The 23657-nt window shown below is 37.8% G+C and overlaps 2 protein-coding genes across 4 annotated transcripts in view; one reads left to right on the top strand and one right to left on the bottom strand.

Annotated features, from left to right (window-relative positions):
* LOC109836050 (CLPTM1-like membrane protein cnrB) lies at nt 15760–16927 on the bottom strand. Of its 3 annotated transcripts, none has more exons than XM_020403976.1 (3): nt 16797–16927; nt 16508–16698; nt 15760–15909 (listed from the first exon to the last, which is right to left on the bottom strand). In XM_020403976.1, the coding sequence occupies exons 1-3, from the start codon at nt 16846–16848 to the stop codon at nt 15775–15777; spliced, it is 378 nt and encodes a 125-aa protein (XP_020259565.1). In that variant the 5' UTR covers nt 16849–16927; the 3' UTR covers nt 15760–15774. The 3 variants fall into 3 exon arrangements, with proteins under 3 accessions (XP_020259565.1, XP_020259566.1, XP_020259567.1); XM_020403977.1 differs by having other exon boundaries at nt 15828–15860; nt 16797–16925; XM_020403978.1 differs by having other exon boundaries at nt 15895–15912; nt 16797–16925.
* Nucleotides 22283–23657, top strand: part of LOC109839033 (phosphatidylinositol/phosphatidylcholine transfer protein SFH8-like) — a 2535-nt gene continuing 1160 nt past the window's right edge. Inside the window, exons 1-2 of the mRNA XM_020407464.1 lie at nt 22283–22605; nt 23065–23164. Coding sequence (XP_020263053.1) covers nt 22385–22605; nt 23065–23164 — 321 coding nt within the window. The 5' untranslated portion in view covers nt 22283–22384. The remainder of the gene's footprint in view (nt 22606–23064; nt 23165–23657) is intronic.

The raw sequence follows: 23657 nt of genomic DNA, 5'->3' as shown, positions 1-23657 counted from the left end.
AGCCACCCTAGGGTGGCTCGGCCATGGCCGAGCCACCAGGGGGTGGCTCGGTGGCCGAGCCACCTCCCCGAGCTAGCTGGATCTGGACCCAGATCTGAGCCCAGATCCGCTTTCAGAAGGCTATAAATAGAGGGGACATGGTTCATTTTTTAAGGTTGGAATTTTGGAGCCGAAACTCTGCTGGATTTAGAACTCACCTTCGGATTCAAAGCTTAGAAGACTCGGACTCTCAGATCTGGTTCTTGGCGATCATCCACGCCAAATAAGGCAGGAGTTCGAGAGAGATCAGATCTGAGATCTACACAGTTTCCCTCTGGATCAGAGCTTGGTCTTTGATCCCGAGAAGAGATTCGATTTCGCTTGGTCGATTTTGATTACTAAAGGCTATTATTTCCTTGGTGAAATAGTACCCTCGGCTGTTATTTTCTTTGTAAAATAGCACTCGTCATACCGTGTAAATCCGACCGGATCAAGATCGCGCGGTGGTCCACGGATTAACCCCGACGCAGGCAAAGAACCCACAAAAGCGAGAGACCGCAAAACAGGATCTCGCGATTCGTTCGACATAAAAGGAAAGTTGTAATTTTTATTTCTTTTTTGATTTTGTTGTAACCGGATCTTATAAAAAGACCGAATCTTTTGTAATCGATAAACTATTACTCAAGAGTACAATGGAATCAATGAACACAAGTTTCACCGCGAACACTTTTCTCTCAGAAGGAACTCAACCAGAGACAAAGGAAGTGGATTAAGTTTACCAAGGACTACGAGTTCGTGATTCAGTATCATCCAGAAAAGGAAAATGTTGTAGCAGATGCCTTGAGTAGGAAGCGTCAACATCGGGTTTCAGCTTAGAAGTGCTCGTTGTATCAAGATATTCTCACCCTCAGTCAGTGTGATTTTAGACATGAGATTGGTGGAACCAGTGCATTATAGGGAGCTGTGTCATTGCATCCATCTTGGAGAGACAGAGTTGTCAGAACTCAGTTGGAAAACTATTGAATTCAAATCCAGAAGGAGGAAATTTCCAAAGCGCCTAAGACTGATTGGGCCGTTGGAGAATATGGAAGTCTACGGATGAAGGATAGACTGGTTATGCCAACCAGTGCAGAGCTTAAGAGGGAGTTGCTAAATGAAGCACATCGTACTCAGTTCATAGTACATCCAGGGACCCCTAAGATGTACAAGGACCTAAAGAGACACCTTTGGATGGAGTGTTATGCGTAGAAAGATTTCAAAGTATGTAGCTAAGTATCTTACTTGTCAATGAGTAAAGGCGGAACATCAGAGACCAGTAGGATCACGTCAGCTTTTAACCGTTTTGGAGTAGAAGTGGGCGGACATTTCTATGGACCTTATTGTAGAGTTGTCGAAATCGAAGAAAGAGAATGATTCAATTTGGGTGGTAATGGATGGACTGATGAAGTCAATACATTTTTATTCTAGCAAGGACTAACTATACAGCTGAGATGTATGCGAGGATACCTATTCAAGAGACTATTCGACTTCATGGAGTTCCAGATGCGATAGCATCAGATTGAGATTTCAGTGTTCATTCCACATTTTTGGAAGGGTTTCCAGGATTCTTTTGGGTAACAGATTTATCGTACTATAGTGCATTTCATCCATAGATGGATGGTCAGAAGGAAAGAGTAAATTAGATGTTGGAAAACAGATGCCGGGCTTGTGTCATTGACTTTCAAGGTAGCAATTCGGAAGACGGAAAAAGGTTACGACGAGATACATTGGACCGTATCAGATTTTAGAGAGATAGTAATTGTGATGGTGAAGCATGTTATTGTACGGTGTGGGCATGGCAGGTTTGACATTCCTGGTTTCATCTTGGACTGTAGCCTTGTGTGAACCCAGGGGCGTCACAGGAGGAGGAGAAGAAGGGTGATACATGGTATATATATGGGGGGTTCCTTGTTTGGATTTTTCGCCCGACGTATTAGTTCCATTTGATTAAGGGTTGAGTGGGAATATAGTCATCCTGGACTGTTAAATATAAATATCCATATATGCTTATCAAGAGTAAAATTCTAAATGTTTCTGGTTGCGGGTTGAATTAGACCCACTATGTGTTTTTCTAGTATTATTATTTGCTTAAGTATGATTTCTGAATTTCGAGGACGAAATTCTTTTAAGGGGGGAAGAATGTAAAACCCTGAAAATTTGAATATAATGTGATAAATAATTATAAATATATTATATGGTAAAAATAATATATATTTGATGTTTGGGTATGATAAGAATTGATTTGAGGTCAATTCAATATATATTTGTGAATATATGAGTTCAAATTCACAAAACATGCACAAAGGCAAAGAGTGAGAATCTGAGAATTTTGACTAGTTGAGAGTTTTTATATTTTTATTACCGTTCTAGTCAGAATATGAAAACGTGTATAAGATCAAAGTTGTAGGCCTCTTTAAGAGCTTTCCAATTAGTCTTAGATCACCTCATTCCGAGATCGGATGAGAAAGATACAGCTTTTATACCAAACCCTAGTCTGAGCATGACCCAGAACGCGAATCTGGTTCTGTCAGTTTTGTCTCGGGTCAGGTTGTGTTTATACCGAACCCAATTGTTATCCTTGGTATTTATACTCGTTTTGAAGCTCTCAAAACTCCCTTTTAAACCCTAATAGCCTCAGCCCCCTCCTCTCTCTTTTTCAAACCCTAAAACCCCTTTCTTTGGCAATTCTTGGAGGATTTTGGAGGAGTCGACGCGAGATCCATCGGTGTTCAGCGAAGGAGGATCGTTCTCACTCGTTTTTGGGAGTTTATCTACACCCCTCAGGTGAGTAACTTCTCGCCCAACCCTATCCCATGTTTTAAAATGTTTTTATAATGATTTTCATGAGTTTTAATGGGCCTAAAAGGTATTTTTGTATAAAGATGGATTCTCTATAATGTGGATTGCAAGAATCAAATGTTTCAGTTTATAAAAGCTCACCAATGTTTTGTTTATTGAAGATCTAGATCTGAAATTTGCTTAAACAAGAGTTAAATCTGATTTACTGTTTTCAAAACGTTTTTAACATATTTCATATGTGTTTAGAGTGTTGGGGATGTAGTTTACATGTTTAAATTTCGTTGTTTTCTTCCATATGACATATTAGAAATGTTAGATTTTTGTTAACATAGAAATCATCAAGTTTGCATTTGTTTCGAAGCTGACAGAAATCCTAACTGGGCTTCTGTCTGCTTCGCGGTTGACCGCGGTGGACGCGGCGGTCAACCGCTGGATGCGTAGAAGGACAGAGTCTGTCTGCCCTTTGCGCGGTCGACCGCGGTGTGCTCGGTGGTCGACTGCGGAGTGTTTTGGCTGAGCAATAAGTTCACTGATTTGATTGTGAATTGATATAGGTAGATTTTACTATGTATCTCAGTGATATTTTTACCATTTCACAGTCCTCGTGTTGGACTATAATCCATAGAAGTCCTCGTGTTGGACTATAATCCATAGAAGTCCTCGTGTTGGACTATAATCTATTTCAGTCCTCGTGTTGGACATTTACCATGTATTCCAAGAGTTTGGAAACCACAGTATATAATACATGTATCGGACATATTTTTTTCTTGACCCTGAACATGATTTTCTCACAGGAGTTTATGACATGACACTTATGTAGATTATGACATGATATTCATGTAAGTAATAACATGATACCCATGTTGGCTATATCACAGCACTGTATTTATGCTCTGGTATTTGTCATATTTCTTTTATTATTGTTACTGTATTAGAACTTCGGGTTTGGTGGTTAGGGGTTTACAATTTGAGATATAAGGTATATACATGAGGGTTTCCTTGTTTGGATTATTTCGCTCGACGTACCTATTCTCGTGTTGTAAATTTCTAAATACTAAAACCCTCTTTTGTGAGATCAATGATTTAAGATCTATTATGTATTATCTATATTTTCTTATACAACAAGCCATGTTCCCTTGGGGTTGGTTGTGAAGTTGCTCGCTAGCGCTTTGACGCTCGTTGTCCCTCCCCCTTTCACGTAACGAGCCAGGAGCCCGGAGAGTCGCAGGTTGATGGCGAGGCATTTTAGCTTCAGCTGTGTTGTGATGTTGCTCGCTAGCGCTTTGACGCTCGTTGTCCCTCCCCCTTTCAGGTAACGAGCCAGGAGCCCGGAAAGTCGCAGATTGATGGCGAGGTATTTTAGCTTCAGCTGTTTATTTAGTTATATTTTCTTTTGAGCTCCACTATAGACTTTTGTTTAGACATTTGAGAGTTTTATTCTAAAAGTTGTAAAGGCAGTGTGCCTTATTTCCTCTTGTCAGACATTTTGTATTTGAGACTTGTTGAGAACTTCAGTTCATTTATTTCAGACATTTACTTGTATTTCAGTATGTTAGATGATGAAATATTAATTTGATCTCTATTATTTCATCAGTTGATTCTTGTATTATCTTTTACTTGCTTTTGTACCTACACCTGTTATTGACTCTACTAGAGAGATAGTAATTGTGATGAAATCCATGAAGGGGTCAGAGAATAGAAGGAAGAAGCTGTATGATCACGTCACAGGCGCACACTCCTATGCCAATCTGGAGGATGTTTATTGTCATGATACGGTATATGTCATTTAAAGCTTAAAATGATCTTAATGCTTAATATGATTATGAAATCTCATAAATGTATAATATGACAGGGAAAAGCAAAAATGTCGATACACTTGAAGGCAAAAGCGGCGTATGGTACTTTTCGTGATAGTTATAGGGTTAAGGAGAAGAATCAAGAAAAGATCAAGGCAAATCTCAATTTGGTGGTAAGACTTATATATATCTTAAGTAGGGCAAATCTCAATTTGGTGGTAAGACTTATATATATCTTAAGTAGCATTATTAACTCTATTTCGTTGAATATTACGAGAAAACTAGAGCACAAATAATATATCTTAAGTAGCATTATTAACTCTATTTCGTTGAATATTACGAGAAAACTAGAGCACAAATAATATTATCTTTACCTTGAATTAACTATATATTTGTGATTTAGGTGGGATTTGAGACTGCATCTAAGGAGGCTGCATCAATGAGGTTGTCGCAGGAGGGGGAACAAGGCGAGTTGGACCCTCATATGCTTTCTACAGAGGAGAACATCATTCTTACGCAGAACGTAATGGGACATAATAGGTATGGATGGTAAAAGATCAATTCAATTTGAATGCTACGTTCCTATTTATATTTGTTTACATTATTGATTCGAAAGCAAAATCTAAATTTATTTCTCCTTAATAATAGGAGAAGAAGATATCCTCTGCATGGTGTTGGAGCTTCACCCGACATAAGCATAAGATCATCCACAGCATCCTCCACGCTATCTATAACAACAAGAGCAGCCCCAAGCAGTTTTTAGGCCATGCCATTTATCGCACGCATCTCAGCGTACTTGTTTGACAAGATTGATCCAGAACTGCATATTCAGGTGACTACTGAGATGACTAGAGTTGCGAGGACGGCCAACTCAATGGACGATCTCATGGGGTATGCTATGGAATATTTAGGCGGTGTGATTCCCCATAACGCATACGGTGGAATCATACGGATCATAAGCTCGATTGGCGATAATTCCGGTGCTAGGCAGAGCAGCATTCAGGTACCTTATTTTTTTATATGTATAAATTCATTTTTTGTTTACTATGTTATTAAACACCACATAATTATTTTTTAATTGGATCTTCAGAGTGGAGATATTGGAGGGAGCAGCACCCGTTCTCGTAACCGGGATAGAGATGCTACTGACGACGATGAGAGTTGAGGTTTTTTATTTATTTTAATGTAATAAATAGTTTTATTTGTTATAACACTCTACTTTTATTCATGTTGTGTACCTTTTATCTTAATCATGTGTATTGTTAGTGAACATGTGGTTGGATGTATATATTGGTCCGAATTGATTGATGTATATTTTGGATTTGACCGAGTTGGATATGTGTATTGTGTATGATGAAATTGTTGGATATGTGCATTGGATGGTTTGATTATATTTGGTTATTAATGTAACTGTTATGAATTTTGATTATATTTAGATGATTGGATGTATTCATGTAATTCTACAGGAAATCGAAAATTTTAAATAATTTTTTTTTGCTGTAAAACAATCAAACTACATGAGTTTTTGGACACACTTGCAAAATACATGAGTTTTCACAAGTAGAAATTCAATATAAAAAATTTTTTTTCTAACATGTTTGTTTTCATGTTTATAAACATTTCGCAAAGTTTCATCAAGTTTGGAATTGATTTGTTATGTTTAATGGAATTTACAAAATCATGTTTTTCGTTCGTGCATGTTCGTGCATGTTTTACAAAACAGATGAGTTTTCATAAATGGGAAGTGATATTCAATAAATTCTTTCTTTGACATGTTTATCTACATGTTTAGAAACTTCTCTCAAAATTTTACTATTTTTGGAGTTGATTTACTATGCCCAATTGATTTTACAAAATCGTGTATGTCTGCAGTTTTTCAGAAACTGTAAATCTGTGTTCAAACATTTATTTCTCTCAACTGGGAAACGGTTTTTCATAAATTCTTTCTCTAACATGTTCTTATACATGTCTAGAACCTTTCCTTAAAATTTCATACTTTTTGGATCTGGTTTACTATTTTTAACTGATTTTATAAAACTGGATATAGCTGCTACAGTACCGGCGGTCGACCTGAAATTCTCTCGGTCGACCGACGAACTCTCTGTGCGTTTTCTCCGTTTGGAACCTGGATCGCGGTCGACCGCGAGAATTTCCGGTCGAACTCTATTTCTAGCTTTTTTATATATTTGATTATCATTGTTATTAAGCTAGAACTACATTGAGTTTAGTTTTGATTTATATCTCTTTGTTCACACACAACCTTTTGAGCTTATTGTATTTACATTCATAGTATAATTTTGGGTTGTGAGATTAGTGACTAAGAGTTGTGCTTAATTGAGTTCTCACCTTGTTTAGAGAACAAATCATTTGATTTATATTGTGCTTATTGTGAGGATTCACTTGTAATACACTTGTACACCGAGAGAAGTGTGTGGTGAGAGACGGGGTCGAATCCAAGAGGAGTGGCGTCGGTTGACGTGCCTAGGGAGAGGTTGTAACCGAGCACTTGAGGAGGAGGACACGGGCTAGGACCAACACTTAGTGTGTGAGGTGTGATTACATAGTGATTGTATTGTGAGGTGTAAACGTTGTTCGGGTGAACGTAGAAAACCCGGTTGTGATAGTGGAGATCTCCTCGAGGTGAGGAGCGGGGACGTAGGTCGTGGGGACCGAACCTCGTAAACATATCGTTTTGTTTGTGATTGCATTGGCGTTCTTATTCTTGTTTTCATATCTTATATCGCCTTTGTGTATTGCTCATCATATTACCCTATCACTTGTGTAGATTGTTTATTTTACCCTTGTGTTAGTTCATATATCCTTGCTCATATATTTGTAATATCTCATTGATAGGATATATTCATTTGTTCATATTGCTTATCCTAGCTTACGTATCTTGTTGTATTTTATACTTGCTAGGATAACTTATTAATTAGTTTTAATTGGTATTTAATCGGATTAGATTAGCATAAGACCCTAATCACCCCCCCTCTAGGGTCTAACAATTGGTATCAGAGCTTGGTGCTCTTTGATTTAAGGTCTAATCGCCTTGAGTTAAAGATCCAAGTTATCTTATTTGTGCTAATCTAGTTATGATTACTTTTGTCTTGCTTGCATATTTTCATATATATATCATGAATATAAATGTATTTCGTTTAGGCTATGAATCAAATGTTGCTCCTAAATTCATTAATTTTCCCTATGCTCAATGGGCTTCTAGATTTAAACTATTTATTGAATCTAGAAATATCGACTTATGGAAAATTATTGATTGTGCTTATATTGTGCCCACATTGGAGAAATCCAAGTGGAGCGATCATGATAAGAAAATGTTTTCAATGAACAAGCTTTTGTTAGAATTTTTGCTTAATGCTTTTGACTCATCTTTTTCTAACAAATTTGTTCATATTGATAGTGCTTACAAACTTTGAAAATTTATTGAAGCACATCAAGGGGACTTGGAGGCAATCCAACAAGCTTTGGAGGATTCTTCTTCAAGTTCATGCGGAGCATCATGCACTCGGCCACAAGAAGATAACTTTTGTGTAGTAAGCGATTCTGATTCCGATAATGATTTATCTATTGATGAACTCGCTAGTGCATATGAGAAATTATCGCATGCCTACTCAAAATTACAAAATAATTTTATTGGTCTTAAAAGCAAGCATGTTAGTTTAAAATCCGATCATGAGAAGCTAGTTTCCAATTTTGATATTTTTTCTCAAGAAAATGTTGCTCTTAAAGAAATTAATGATATGTTAAAATTGAAAAATGAAAAATTAGCTTAACTCATGCTAATAATGATGCCATGATAGAAGTAGAAACTATTAGAAATGAGTTTAATTCTTTTAGAAATGATAATGTTTCATCTACTTCTATTTCCTATACATGTATGCAAAATGTTGAGTTGAGTCAAGTTAAACATCGCATATCTTGTTTAGATTCAACCTTAAAAACATGTATGGTAAACCATGATAAGCTTATGAACATGTGTGCTAAGTCTCATGCTACTACACCTAAACATATCACACATCATGCACACATGTATAGCAAAATTTATAAGTGCTCTATTTGTGGTCGTAAAGGCCATTTATCTAAATTTTGCTATGATGCACAAAAATCTAAAAATAGTAATATCAATGCTTCTTGTGCATCTCATAAGGCTTCTTCATCACACACACATGTACATGCACACACTCATAAAGTTCATCACAAGCATGCTCATGTGTAAAGATGTGATCATTGTGGTAGATTTGGTCATTTGGCCAAATTTTGTTTTGATTTAAAGAAAGTTTCATATTTGCAAAATAATTTTAAAAGACCATCCATGTTTGCAAATGTTTTTAATGTTTCCCGTGCACAACCGTTTGGTCAACATAAGCAAATGCTTCCTTTCCATTGTACTCATTGCAATCGGAAGGGTCATTTGAGTAATTTTTGTTATGACCGTGTTCGTGCACCACATATGCCCAAGAGGGCTCATAACCCTAGGGCTTTGAGCTTGAATGATAGGGGTCATGTCCCTAAACAATCCGGCACCAAGAATGCTTGGGTGCCAAAATAATTTTTAAACCAAGAATTTTAGTGTTTTTATTTTTCTCTTTCTTGGTTTTGAAAAATGCATTTTAAACTTTTATGAAAACAATTTCTTTTATTCGCTAAATTCTTTTGTTTTCATGATCATTGGTTTTGCTTTAATGAGAGGTTTGCATTTATATAACCCTCCGGGTTTATTGGGTGTTTATTCCCAAATCATGTTTACCGGATGCTAGAATGATCATATGGGTTAGAACGAGCTTTAGAGCTTGATATATTGTTGCCTCTTTTGAAATTCTTTTGTTAAAGATTTTGTTTTTTTCATTTGAAAACTTTTTGCATGATTCTCATGTTCCTCTTCTTTTGATTTCATAAATCTATTCTTTTATATGGTTTTTATATTTTTTTGTGTTAATGAGACACTATTTTTATTTTAACATATTTATATGTGTTCTCATTATCTTGTTTGTATGTGAGTGATATCTAGCATATCTTTCATTTATGCTTGCTCACATTTGTTTGCCATGTTCATAATTGCATATTTTCCACATGGCAATTTGATAGGGGGAGCAATCCCTATACTATGTGTTATATAATTTGATAGGGGGAGCAATCCCTATACTATGTGTTATACTCACCTATGCTTTATGATAGGGGGAGCTTTCGCTCTCTTCATTCTTTTGTCCCCTTTTTTATGTTGTCAAAGGGGGAGAAATATTATGAGTATGCATTTCCTTGTTTATATGCATGTAAATTATAATTTGTATATTCATTTCCTTTCATGCATATATCCTTTTTGTAAATTGTTTGTCATCATCAAAAAGGGAGAGATTGTTGGCCTTCTTATTTTGATGATTTTTAACAAATAATTTACTTCTAATGTTGTTTGTCTAGTATTTGTGTTTTTGTATTTATAACAACGAGTTGGAGGATGGATGGAATAGAGCTTCAACGATCATATCCAAAGGAGGTTGGAGGAATTGTGGAGTGAAGCAACGTACAATTCAAGTTAAAGATCAAGTTCAAGCTTCATTCGCATGTGTACCAAGTTGAGCTACATGTGTGTTAAGTACTTTAAGCTCAATATCATATGCACACACGTATTTGGTTTCTATGAATATATATAGTTATATATATACATGCATGGTTTTGAGTTTTCATGTTTTTGGACACACTTGCAAAATACATGAGTTTTCACAAATAGAAATTTAATTTAAAAAATTCTTTTTCTAACGTGTTTGTTTTCATGTTTATAAACATTTCACAAAGTTTCATCAAGTTTGGAATTGATTTGTTATGTTTAATGGAATTTACAAAATCATGTTTTTCGTTCGTGCATGTTTTACAAAACAGATGAGTTTTCATAAATGGGAAGTGATATTCAATAAATTCTTTCTTTGACATGTTTATCTACATGTTTAGAAACTTTCCTCAAATTTTTACTATTTTTGGAGTTGATTTACTGTGCCCAATTGATTTTACAAAATCGTGTGTGTCTGCAGTTTTTCAGAAATTGTAAATCTGTGTTCAAACATTTATTTCTCTCAACTGGGAAATGGTTTTTCATAAATTCTTTCTCTAACATGTTCTTATACATGTCTAGAACCTTCCCTCAAAATTTCATACTTTTTGGATCTGTTTTACTATTTTTAACTAATTTTATAAAACTGGATATACCTGCTACAGTACCGGCGGTCGACCGGAAATTCTCTCGGTCGACCGACGAACTCTCTGTGCGTTTTCTCCGTTTGGAACCTGGATCGCGGTCGACCGCGAGAATTTCCGGTTAACCGCCGCTCTGCCAATGTGACCGTTGCCTTCCCAACGGCTATTTTCTGAGCTGATTTTTTTCTGAGCTTTTTGGACTTTTACTTAGGGGTTTTAGCTGAGATTTTTAGTGGGTATAAATACCCTATTGCTGTTCTCTTTCAAGCTATCCAAGAGAGTTTCAAAACAAGTTTAAGAAAGTTTTAATCAAGGGTTTAAGTTTGTTTAAAGTGTGTTTATAAGCTTTTAAGCATTTGAGTGTTTTGAGTTTGTGAATTCAATTTCACAAGAGCAAGTGGAGATCATCCTTTGGTGTTTGAGCATTCACTCTTCTCCCACTCTCTTGTCATCTTTAGAGAAGTTTCCTTAAACTCAATTCTAGCATTTTATAAGTTTGTTCTTAATTTCATAAGCTAGATTTCATATTGAGTTTATATTGTTTTATCTCTTTGTTCACACACAACCTTTTGAGCTTATTGTATTTACATTCATAGTATAATTTGGGGTTGTGGGTTTGTGACATTGAGAGTGAGCTTAATTGAGTTCTCATCTTGTTTAGAGAACAATCAATTGATTTATATTGTGCTTAATTGTGAGGATTCACTTGTAATACACTTGTACACCGAGAGAAGTGTGTGGTGAGAGATGGGGTCAAATCCAAGAGGAGTGGCATCGGTTGACGTGCCTAGGGAGAGGTTGTAACCGAGCACTTGAGGAGGAGGACACGGGCTAGGACCAACACTTAGTGTGTGAGGTGTGATTGCATAGTGATTGTATTATGAGGTGTAAACGTTATTCGGGTGAACGTAGAAAACCCGGCTGTGATAGTGGAGATCTCCTCGAGGTGAGGAGCGGAGACATAAGTCGTGGGGACCGAACTCCGTAATCATATCGTTTGTCTGTGATTGCTTTGGCGCACTTATTTTTATGTTCATATCTTATATCGCCTTTGTATATTGCTTGTTGATTATATTACCCACTATCTAGTTTAGTTTGTTTACCCTTGTGTTAATTATATATCCTTGCATATATCTCGATAGTACATCTCGTTGCTAGGATATATCTCTTAGTTCATATTGCTTATCCTAGCTCATATAGCTTGTTGTATTTCATACTTGCTAGGATAACTTGTTAATAAGTTTTAATTGGCATATAATCGGATTAGATTAGCATAAGACCCTAATCACCCCCCCTCTAGGGGTCTAACACAATCTAGACGGAAATATTCTAGACGGAGCAAACTAGACGGATTTCCGTCTAGGTAAACCAATCTAGACTGAACATAGAGCAACCTAGACGGAAATTTCGATCTAGATTGGTCGTTTTTCTACTAGTGCCTCATGGCCTTGTATCACCATATTAGTTATGGATCTTCATGACTCCTCCTACCCACCGTAACAACTTATATTTATCATACCCACCTCCTATCTCTACCAAAACTTTGACTTTCCTCAACATTTGTGACTTATTTGCGGCATCTCATTTGTTAATTAATTTAAAGTCATCAAGAAAACTATCTGCGAAAGATCCCACTTCATTGGGTTGTATCTTAGCTTCAACATACACAACTTGGTTTTTATGGAGCCATATTGTCCATTGCATCACCAAGATCATATCTAGTGCTTCATGACCATGAATCTAGCCACCTATGCATGCTTTCCATAGTTTACACAACATAAATTCCATTGACAAAACAATCATAAGGAGGGTTAATACATACTTCTTTCGCTCATTCACAAACCCATAATACATGGACCATTGTTTTAATTTCTCTACCATAGACATTGGACATCTCCTCGACTTGTACTCCTTGGCATATCAATCTTGTCTTAGTTGGTAAAAAATATCATGGAAGACCCTCCATCCAAATATATTGACTTTGTTCAAAGTTTTGCACTTTCATAGCCTCCTCCATAACAAAATCTCATTTTCAGATAAGATTGTTTGCTCCTCAGCTCTATTAACTACTATCTCTCGAGTGACATGGTAGCACTTTTAACCCGAAACAACCCATCCAAACAAGCAGTCCATGTAATTTGATCCGCTCATTATTGTGGGCTTAATAGCAAAGACAAAATTCCCTCAATGACTTGAGAGACAAAATTGCTGAACAAATCCTTGATTCTATGCACTTGTAGAGTCATCAATAAGTTCTCTCACCTTCGCAAGTGGTCACTAGTAGAAAAATGAACAAACTAGACGGAGCAAACTAGACGAAATTTTTTTTTTGTCTAGTTTGAGGCAAACTAGATAAAAATTATTCCGTCTAGTTTGCGTCAATCTAGACGAAAATTTCCTAGAGTGATAAACTAGACAGTTTTATTTTATTTTTTTAAATTTTGCCCTCATCCAAGATGGAATTAACTAGACAGTTTTATTTTATTTTTTTAATTTTGCCCTCATCTGTTTAGGATGCAACCTAGACGGAATTTCCATGTAGGTTGCCTAGACAAAAAAATAAAATAAAATAAAAAATCAAAACCCTAACATTTCCCCACCCTCCCCCACCCCCAACCAACTCTCCTCTCCCTTTCTATCGATATCCAACGCTCCTGGCCCCTGGAAAAAAAAATTTGTTCTGCCACCGCATCGCTGCCTCTCTCTCCTCTTCCTCTTCCTCTCCCTCTTCCTCCCCTCTCTTCGCCTCCCGCGCCCGCTCTCTCCTCTCCCTCTCCCCGCCGCCCCCGCTCCGCTACCCTCTCCTCTTTCCCCAGCGCTCGTCGCCTCTGTTCCCCGCCGCCCTCTCTCCTCTCCTTCTTCCTCTTATTCGCCCCCCCTCACCCCTGCACCCCACCGCCCCCCTCAACTAAGAAACCCTACATGCCGTTCCCGCATCCTCTTCCTCAGCCTGACCGTGACCACCGGCGCGCTCGTTGTTTTTGGAACTTATCGTCTCTCATCTCCTTAAAAGTTATGATTTTCATGAAAATTTTAAATTTTTATATTGTTTATTGCTGAATTTAGTTTAAAACCCCTAAATTATGATAAAAAATAAACGAGTTCGAATCTTGTAACCCTTATTGGAAAAATTTCAATGATATATTAACCCTAACTCAACTACATTTTAACCTATTTGAATAACACAAGTAATCGTAAATCTAATTAAACACTTGTGAACTATTAACTCTAACTGAAAACCCAATACATGATAGCCGATTTACACTAAGTTTCGTTTATGCTATAAGTATGTGTGATTATTTAAGTTTGTGATGTGAAAATATGCGAAATAAAAAATTTTCAAAAAATAGAGTGATATATAACACATACTAGAACCAAGCTCTCTCCAACTTCATTGCTTAACACATTAAAGTTTCTTATTCTTGAAGGTTTTCCTTTACAAATATCCATGTAGAGGCACTTTATGCTGGATGTGTATGTTTGGTCAACTTGTAATGCATCTTTTGTTATTCTCTCAATTCCATCAGTTTTCATATCTGAAGAACTGCGAAGTAGCTCCTTATTCTGTTCACTGCTTCTGGCAAATGTGAAATGTTTAGACAAATTGGTTTTAGTTAAATCAGTATCCCTGCTTATCAGTCATTGTTAAATTAATATGAAAATCTTGGTCCAAGTAATTATACTTATACCTTGTGTCAATTTCTTCTTACAGAAAGGTTATATTATTCTGTGTTCCTTAAATTCTTGGAGTTGAAAATCTTTGTATTTCTCTTGACTTCTCCATTTATTACTTTGTGAAAATTGATCTTTTGTCTTTGTGCTTACAAAGATCTTTTATTCAGATGGCATATTGCTCAAAGAAGTAGACCGTCTTTTGCGACCAAATGGATACTTTGTTTACTCAGCTCCACCTGCTTATAGGAAAGATAAAGATTTTCCGGTCATTTGGCAAAGGGTGGTAAATATTACTACAGCAATGTGCTGGAAACTAATTGCTTAGCAGGTCCAGAGGGCTATCTGGCAGAAATAAGAAAATGAGACATGACGGCTGCAGAATCAGGAGAGGAATTTATTAACCGTATGTGAACCCATCGATGACACTATTCCTCCTTGGAAAGCTCCATTGAGAAACTGTGTGCAGTCGAGTACCGATCAATCAAACATTCAGAAGCACCCTCCTAGACCGGATCACCTCTCAGTATATTCAAGGAGCCTTGAAAAATAGGTAGTTGTTTACTACATCCTCAGATGTTTATTCTCCTTCCTTAAATTCCTTTTGAGACTAGTAGAAAACTGGATATTGACGACGGGAAAATCCATCACCAATACCCCAAAATCCGTCACCAATACACATTAGTGACGGACATGGATCCGTCGCTAATAAATCCGTCGCCAATAAGTATTGGCGACAGGGTTCCCCGTTGCCAATACTTATTGGCGACGGACGACTATTGGCGACGGATTTCTTTGGCGACGGGTTACTTCCGTCGCCAATAAATCCGTTGCTAATGTTTTAAACATTAGCGACGGATTTCCCCGTCGCTAATATTCATTGGCGACAGGAGAATCCGTCGCCAATGTTTAAAACATTGGCGAGGGGGGAATCCGTCGCTAATGTTTAAAACATCGGCAACGGATTACACCGTCGCCAATAAGTATTAGCGACGGTTTTCCCCGTCGCAAATGCATATATTTACGTAAAAAAATTAAATTTTCTGGTAACCTCCTATACAAGAATACATATATAGCTTGTATCCACATCAATCCAATGACAATATTTAACAATATATCATAAAATCAACCATTATATACATTCACATTCCAAATGAATACCCATCCATCAATCCGCAATATCAAACAATACTCATCATATAATCACAATCATAACACATCTCGCATGCTCAAACAATATTCATTCACTCCGCAATAAAATCACAAATATATTACATATAGGTAAAATTCAAAAGTCATAACATGTCTTGACACAATCTAAAACTACATAAATATAAGAACAAGTCTCACTCCTCGTCATTGTTGTCGGCATCCCTGTTATCAGCGTCGTCTGCATTAGAACATCATATTGTACTGCTGCTCCCTACTGTTTTGCAAATTCAGATTAAGTACAGAACAGAATGCATAGTGAATTGTCCAAATATTGTTTTGCAAATACCCAAGTAACTGATGATATCATTCGATCCTCAAGGGACCGAGTATGGCTGCAATTGGTATCCTCTTCGAAATATTCATAAAGCTGCAAAGGATGTTTTTCTCAAATCCATCTCATTTTCAGAGCTTGTTTCCAATTTTCATGAAAAGTGTCATTAATCATATGAACATTGGCTCAAATTAAAAGATTTTTTTTAAAGTGTCACAATGACACTTGCTATTATTGGGAACTTATTTTATAACATGAAAAAGGATCAGATTGCAGCAGCAATTGTGATCAGAAATCTTTCACAAGCTTAGTTCCTTCTAACAGCTAATAGCATCTATGCCTATTGTGACTTAGTTAAATTTATCCAAGGCAAGCACACTGAACGTATATCTTGGATAAGTTTTTTCATTTCAAATGTTTTAGATGCCATCACTGGAATACAATGTTTGAAAAAGCTTTTTTGAAGTTCCTAGGACTTAATTATGACCGCAGTGGTTCGTTCTCACCAATTAGGAAAACTCAGCTAGGTATAGCTTACCTCGATATGCACGGCTTTACCAATTTTCCAAGCTTCAATGCAGCAACCGGCCCCAGAACTAGCAAGGATCATCCAAGATGTGTCGTTGTCAAGAAGGTAAAGGAAAACAATTAGCTGACTTATAAAGCTCACAACAACCGATTTTGCAGATAATCCTTCCATTGATTTGTTCTTATTCCAAAACTGGATATCTGCAAGAAACAAGATAAATCTCCAATCATAACACACAATTGAAGTTGAATTTAAAAACCACCCTTCAAGCCTCATGATGAACATTCATTTAACATACCATTCTTGAATGCCAAGAAATCAAACACAGAGTGGAGCAGTGACACGACCATGGTTACCACCAGAAGGTAAGGATTCCCCTCCAAGAAAACCCTCTGATAAAAAAGTGAAGTAAAATAAACCACATTAGGCTTTCACTTCTTGATTCAAGTTTGAAGATATGTATATGCAAAATGTACAGAAGAATAAAAAGGACAAAGTTAGAACACTACATATTAAAAAATCAGGAAAGACCATGATCGAGTGTAGAAGAACAAACTAACAGTTCAACCTGACCAATGTTGTCGCAGATCAATTGTAGCATAAATAGTCCGTAGCGGCATTACATCAGCATCCTGGTGCTAACTTTATGTGTAAAAGTGAAGAATCTGTAAGCATCGTGCAGCACTGAAAAATTCATTTTATCTAATAATGCTCGACAGGCTAAACTGATCGGGTAGCAGCACGGTCCTCTGAGATTACCCAAGGGAAACAGACTGCAAATGAGCATGTAAGTCCTATTTTAGCAACATCTAGAAAGCTTTCCTTAGAGGTACAAGCCAAAAGTAACATAATAATCCTAAAGCTAAAGGAAAACACAAGGCACAAAGGCAAAGAAATTGAGTTTGGATTAAACTGTTGAATTCAAAGGAACACCGAAAGTCAGATTTGATAAATGGTAATATTCACAAACCATTTCCAATTCTTAGTAGGGATGAATGAACCATCAAACAGGCCAATTTAAAACTTAATATGTAAGCATTTACTTTAATAGTCAAAAGAAAATTTGTTTCAGAACAATATTTGTAATTCAGAAGAAAGAAAGATTTTATTTGGTTATCCAGAAATATATTAAAATCCGTCCATAACAAATGTTGGCATACCTACCAAAGCCTAAAGATACAAAAAAGAACTAAGCTGATCTTCCTTAGATGTCCGAAAGCTGTAACACAGAGCTCAGGATGAAAACTTCAGGATTCAGTAAAAACAAACCTAAGAATCATATTGTTGGAGATATTCCAGTATCATAACAATCAACTGTAGAAGAATATACCTGTTGGGGATTCGAAACAATCAATCGAACCCTTGCCCTTCCGGACCTTGTGTTGAAAGTAGGAAAGTAGGAATAAACCACAAATAAAGATCTAACCTTGTAAAAAACAGTAAAAGAGACGAACACACAGATTTAACGAGGTTCGGCAACGTGCCTACGTCCTCGGGAGCCACACCACACAATCTTTCTATTAATTGAAGAAGAAAATACAAGCTCTCAAACAAGGGGTAAATCTCTCTGAGATTCTCTCTCTCTTAGCAGCCAAAAAGCTCTCTTTTTGATGTCCTTACAAACCCTAGAAACGTTTGGGTATTTATAACAAACCCCAGCAGAACAGGATTCCTAGATAAAATAGGAAACAGCGAATCTGCGTCGCGGTCGACCGCTTTGCCAAGGTCGGTCGACCGGTCAGAACGACAAAATCCTACAGGGTCTTGTGCACGATATCGGTCGACCGCAGCGACCACGCCGGTCGACCGGCCAGAGCGAAAACTTCTTCTCAGTCTCCTGCAGTGCACGCGGTCGACCGGCTCTGCCACTGCGGTCGACCGCACAGTCTTCTGACTGTTTTCTTCGTCTTTTTTATTGCAGCTTTGGGTCTACACACTTAAACTAACAATCTCCCACTTGGAGAGCAAAGCGCCATCAATGAGCTCACCCGAACTCTCCCCTTCTTCGCATGTATCTTTTCCCCCGAAAAGTTCTTTCTTCAATCAACATCCCGATGATCGCGCCGATCCTCGTAGTGTGGCTCCGCCTTCGTCTTCTACTCGTGAAGGCCAACTGAAGTTGCGCACAACTCCAGTTTCTCAATGGTGACTGCCTTCGTCAACATGTCCGCCGGATTTTGACTCCCCAAAATCTTCATTAAGTGCAACTTTCCGTCCTCGATCAGCGAGCGTATAAAATGGTATTTAACGTCGATGTGCTTCGTTCTGGCATGATATACTGGATTCTTGGCAAGATGTATAGCGCTCTGGCTATCACAATAAAGAACTCCTCTCCCTTGCTTCAGATCCAACTCTTCCAAGCACCCGTTCAACCAGATCATCTCCTTGCTTGCTTCAGTCACCGCGACATACTCAGCCTCGGTTGTAGACAAAGTCACAATCTTCTGCAGACGTGAGACCCAGCTCACTGCTGTCGACGCTAAGGTATAAACATACCCCGTGGTGCTTCGCCTCGTATCATGATCACCGGCGAAGTCCGCATCCACGTATCCCTGCAGCACCAACTCCTTCCTCCTGAAACATAGTGGCTTGTTCGTTGTTCCCCTCAAGTACCGCATTATCCACTTTACGGCCTCCCAATGCTGCTTTCCTGGATTGCTTGCAAATCTGCTCACAACTCCCACTGCATGGGCGATGTCCGGCCTCGTGCAAACCATCGCGTACATGAGACTCCCAATGGCCGAAGAATATGGCACCCTGCTCATATGCTCTCTATCTGCATCTGTCTTAGGCGATTGCTCCTCAGATAACTTGAACTGACTTCCAAGGGGTGTGCTAACAACTTTAGCATTCTGCATGTTGAACCTCTGAAGTACCTTCTCAATGTATTCAGCTTGGCTCAAACTCAATGTCCCTTCAGCTTCATCCCTACTGATTCGCATCCCTAGAATCTGCTTCGCTGCACCCAGATCCTTCATTGCAAATTCCTTTGCTAGCTGCCTCTTCAAACTGTTTATCTCTTCTAAACACGGTCCTGCTACCAACATGTCATCAACATATAATAACAAAATAATGAAGCTGGACTCGAACCTTTTGAAATAACAGCAATGATCCGAATTGCATCTTCTGTAGCCATTGTTCTGCATGAAGTTATCAAACTTCTTATACCACTGTCTCGGAGCCTGTTTCAAACCATATAAGCTCTTCTTGAGCTTGCACACCATCTCTTCCTTTCCTTCTTCAATGAAGCCAACAGGCTGCTTCATGTAGATTTCTTCATCCAAGTCACCATGAAGAAAGGCAGTCTTCACATCTAACTGCTCAAGGAAGAGGTCTTCTGCAGCTACCAAACTCAACACCACTCTGATGGTTGTGAGTTTCACAACAGGGGAAAATATCTCCGTGTAGTCCACTCCTTCCCGCTGTTGAAACCCTTTCACTACTAATCTGGCCTTGAATCTCTTGCTTCCATCACTCTCCTGCTTGACCCGGTAGACCCATTTATTGTGCAAGGCTTTCTTCTGTGCAGGTAGCTGGGCTAACTCCCATGTCTCATTAGTGAGTAGAGAATCCATCTCCTCCTGCATCGCATGCTCCCACTGCTGAGATTCACTCACTTGCACTGCCTCTTCATAACACTCCGGCTCTCCGCTATCTGTTAAGAGTAGATAATCAAGTGACGAGAGGTATTTGGGATTTGGTTTGGGTACCCTAGATGACCTCCTAGGCTCCACGCCCTGGGTAGTAGCTTCTGCACCTGTAGTCTCCTCCGTTCTACGGTCAGAACTGACATCGTCGCCCCCATCTGGAAGTTCCTCCAAATCCATGTACTCGGATCCACCTGTATCCGTAGTGCTGCTCCCACTGCTTTGGCTATCCTTGGCATTGTCCCTGTCCTTGTACATCACCTCCTCATTGAATATCACATCCCGGCTCCTGATGATCTTCCTGTTCTTCTCATCCCAAAGGCGATACCCGAACTCATCAATGCCGTATCCAATGAATGTGCACTTCTGTGACTTAGCTTCTAGCTTGTCCCTGACATGGTCACTGATATGAACATAAGCCACGCAACCAAATACCCGCAAGTGTGAGAGATTTATCTTCTTTCCACTCCAAACCTCCTCTGGAATCCCAAAATCTAATGGAACTGATGGCCCGTGATTAATAAGGTATGCTGCCGTATGCACCGCATCCGCCCAAAATGTCTTAGGCAGACCTGCATGTAATCGCATGCTCCGCGCACGCTCTGTCAAGGTCCTGTTCATCCTCTCTGCAATGCCGTTCTGCTGCGGCGTCCCTGGAGTAGTCCTCTCTAAGCGAATCCCATTCGTAGCACAGAACCTCTTGAACTCCTCCAGCTCGTATTCTCCACCATTATCTGATCTCAAGCACTTCACCTTCAGATCTGTCTCGTTCTCGACCATGGCCTTCCACTTCTTGAAGATCTCGAACACCTCTGACTTGTGCTTCATGAAGTAAACCCACACCTTCCTCGAGTGATCGTCGATAAAGGTGACGTAGTATCTCGAACCGCCAAAAGAAGACTGATAATCATATTTTATTACAATTTTATACCCTCATTATCTATTTTACATGAATAAATATACCATTAATAATTATTGTTAGATTAGTTTGCACATAATTGAATGAAAATATAAATAAATATTATTAAATGTAAAAACCCCTCAAAAATCTCTCTTCTCTATTTTGTAGTATTTAGAAGCCTAAAGAGCATGAAGCCCATCAAGCAAGTGAAGAAAATGATCAATTGAAGCCAAAAGCCAAAATGTCCAAAAGAAGCAAAATCCTCTTTATTCTCAAATGAGCTTGGATGCAAATAGTGGAATGAGATGGACTTGAATGCAAAGTCCACATAACCAAATAGCACATTTCCAAGCCAAAAGATAGGATTTGTGCTGTCCAAAAAAAGTCACTGTTTTATCTCTTTTTAAGAAACTTTTTCTTAAATTTTTTTTGAAGCAAACCCAACTTTTAGAATCCTATAATGGCCCAAAACCTAGTTTTTATTCCAAAAATGCTGGTTCCCTAAAATTTTGGCCCAAACAAACAGCCCCTTATCGGAGAAATTATGTGAGGAAATGATCAGTTGTTCATTGGATTGGAATTCATAAATTTGACAAACTTAGTTTGTCATTTCCTCTTCTTAGGTGAAATTAAGTCTTCGGTTGGTTGGGTTCTCAATGGACATTTGTCCACTTCCCTTACAATGAGTGTGCATAGCTTTAGCAAAAAATACTTTCCTAGAGTATGATGTTTTAGAGTATTGATTCTACTAGCTTCCTTAATTGTCTTGTAACCGGTAGAAATATGCCATGTAATGAATAAAAATAAAATAAGGAACTTCTGATTGATCGTATTTTAATTCACTTTATCAATTTTTGATGTCTAGTTCTGCATAATTGTTTGTGGTGCTACCCCAGTTCCTTAAATAACTTATAAACTAAATTCATGCAAACAGCATGCCACTAACTATTGCTTTCAGTATATCACGTACCTTGTACCTTGTTGCCTATATGTACGTAAATGCGTGCTGATGCATGTATCTGGGTGTAAAACTATGAGTTTGGATATTATATGTGTATTTACCAACTCTGAGCTTGTTATTTGAAAGCATTCTCCCATCCATACTCATGTTAATCCAATAAGAATTGTAAATGTATGGAAGTTAGTTCCAATATCATTTTTCTGAATGCGAAATGTTGTTTAAATTCTACTTCCAAACGTTCTATTCACTCTCTTTCTCCCCTAATTTGACAAAAATGCCCGTAAAATATTTCAGGTTTTGACGGATCTTTTGGTCAAAATGAAAGGAAAGAGCGAAAATCAGATTTTGAGAACTCAGAGGATGAAAGAAGAACGAGGATGGGATCTTTTAAGAAAAAGGCACTAAATGCTTCAACCAAATTCAGGCATTCATTGAGGAAGAAAAAGAGTAGGAGGAAGAGTGACAGTCAAGTCATCTCAGTCTCAATTGAAGATGTCAGGGATGTTGAGGAACTTCAAGCTGTTGATGCATTTCGTCAATCACTGATACTGGATGAACTGCTACCTGCTAGGCATGATGATTATCACATGATGTTGAGGTATGTCTTGTTTTCAATTGGCATGTTTGATACACCTTGTTTGGTCTCATTAGGACAAATTTTCAAGTTTTCCTATGTCATTACCGCGTCATATAGTAGCTGATTTTCTTCTCTCCATAGAGTTCACTGCCCTTTAAACCTGCAAAATCAATGTGCTATTCTTCTAGCATGCTGTTACGTACATGGAAAAAAGAAGCTGATGCAAGAATTAGATGATCTACATTTGATAACATAAGTTGCATTGACACAAGAAATATTATTGGCAACAAAACCTATCACTTGTGGAAAACTCATATACCAGAAAGAATTATTCAATTGAATTTCCTGTGATTGTATCTTGCTTTGTGCATTTGATGATACTGGTACTCTGTTAGTAAATGATCCCCCCATATCATGTAAACAGTATAGTTTTGTATGTCCTCAAAATCTAAAGTTCTGATCTGGTCATTTTCCTTGCAGATTTTTGAAGGCAAGGAAATTTGATGTTGAGAAAGCAAAACAAATGTGGGCTGAGATGCTTCAATGGAGGAAGGAATTTGGTGCTGACACTATTATAGAGGTAAAATATATCTTCTAGTTATATCAAACATTGAAAACCCACTGACTATTTATAGTCTATTTAAAGGAGTCAGCCATATTGTATATATTAATATGATACTTGATACATATTGCCTTGGTTAAAAATAATGCATTTAGGACACGGTTTAAAAGTTTGATAATGCTATGCAAGCCTGGGTGGTAAGGTTTGTGGGTCAACAACATTTTTCTTCCATGTCCACATGTTTCCAATATAGCAACTTTTTGCTATGTGATGCATCTGTACAAATATCACACTTGCTAGATGCAGAATTGCAGATTCTGTGAAAATCAATAAGATTTATTATCATAGTATCTGATATTCGTTTATCTTATGATGGTCAGCTTTAATGCTTTATAGATTTGTTGAACATTTTATATTTTACCTGTTAAGTCATTTTCAGTTTTTAAGTTTCAAACTATGATATTGAGAATTCTTCCCATATAGACTATTTCCATTGAAATGCTTTTCTTTA

Source organism: Asparagus officinalis, chromosome 4 (assembly GCF_001876935.1).
Source record: "Asparagus officinalis chromosome 4, Aspof.V1, whole genome shotgun sequence".
NCBI classification, from domain to species: Eukaryota; Viridiplantae; Streptophyta; class Magnoliopsida; order Asparagales; family Asparagaceae; genus Asparagus; species Asparagus officinalis.
Note: the sequence above shows the minus strand (reverse complement) of the source record. Positions and strands in the feature narration are given on the sequence as shown.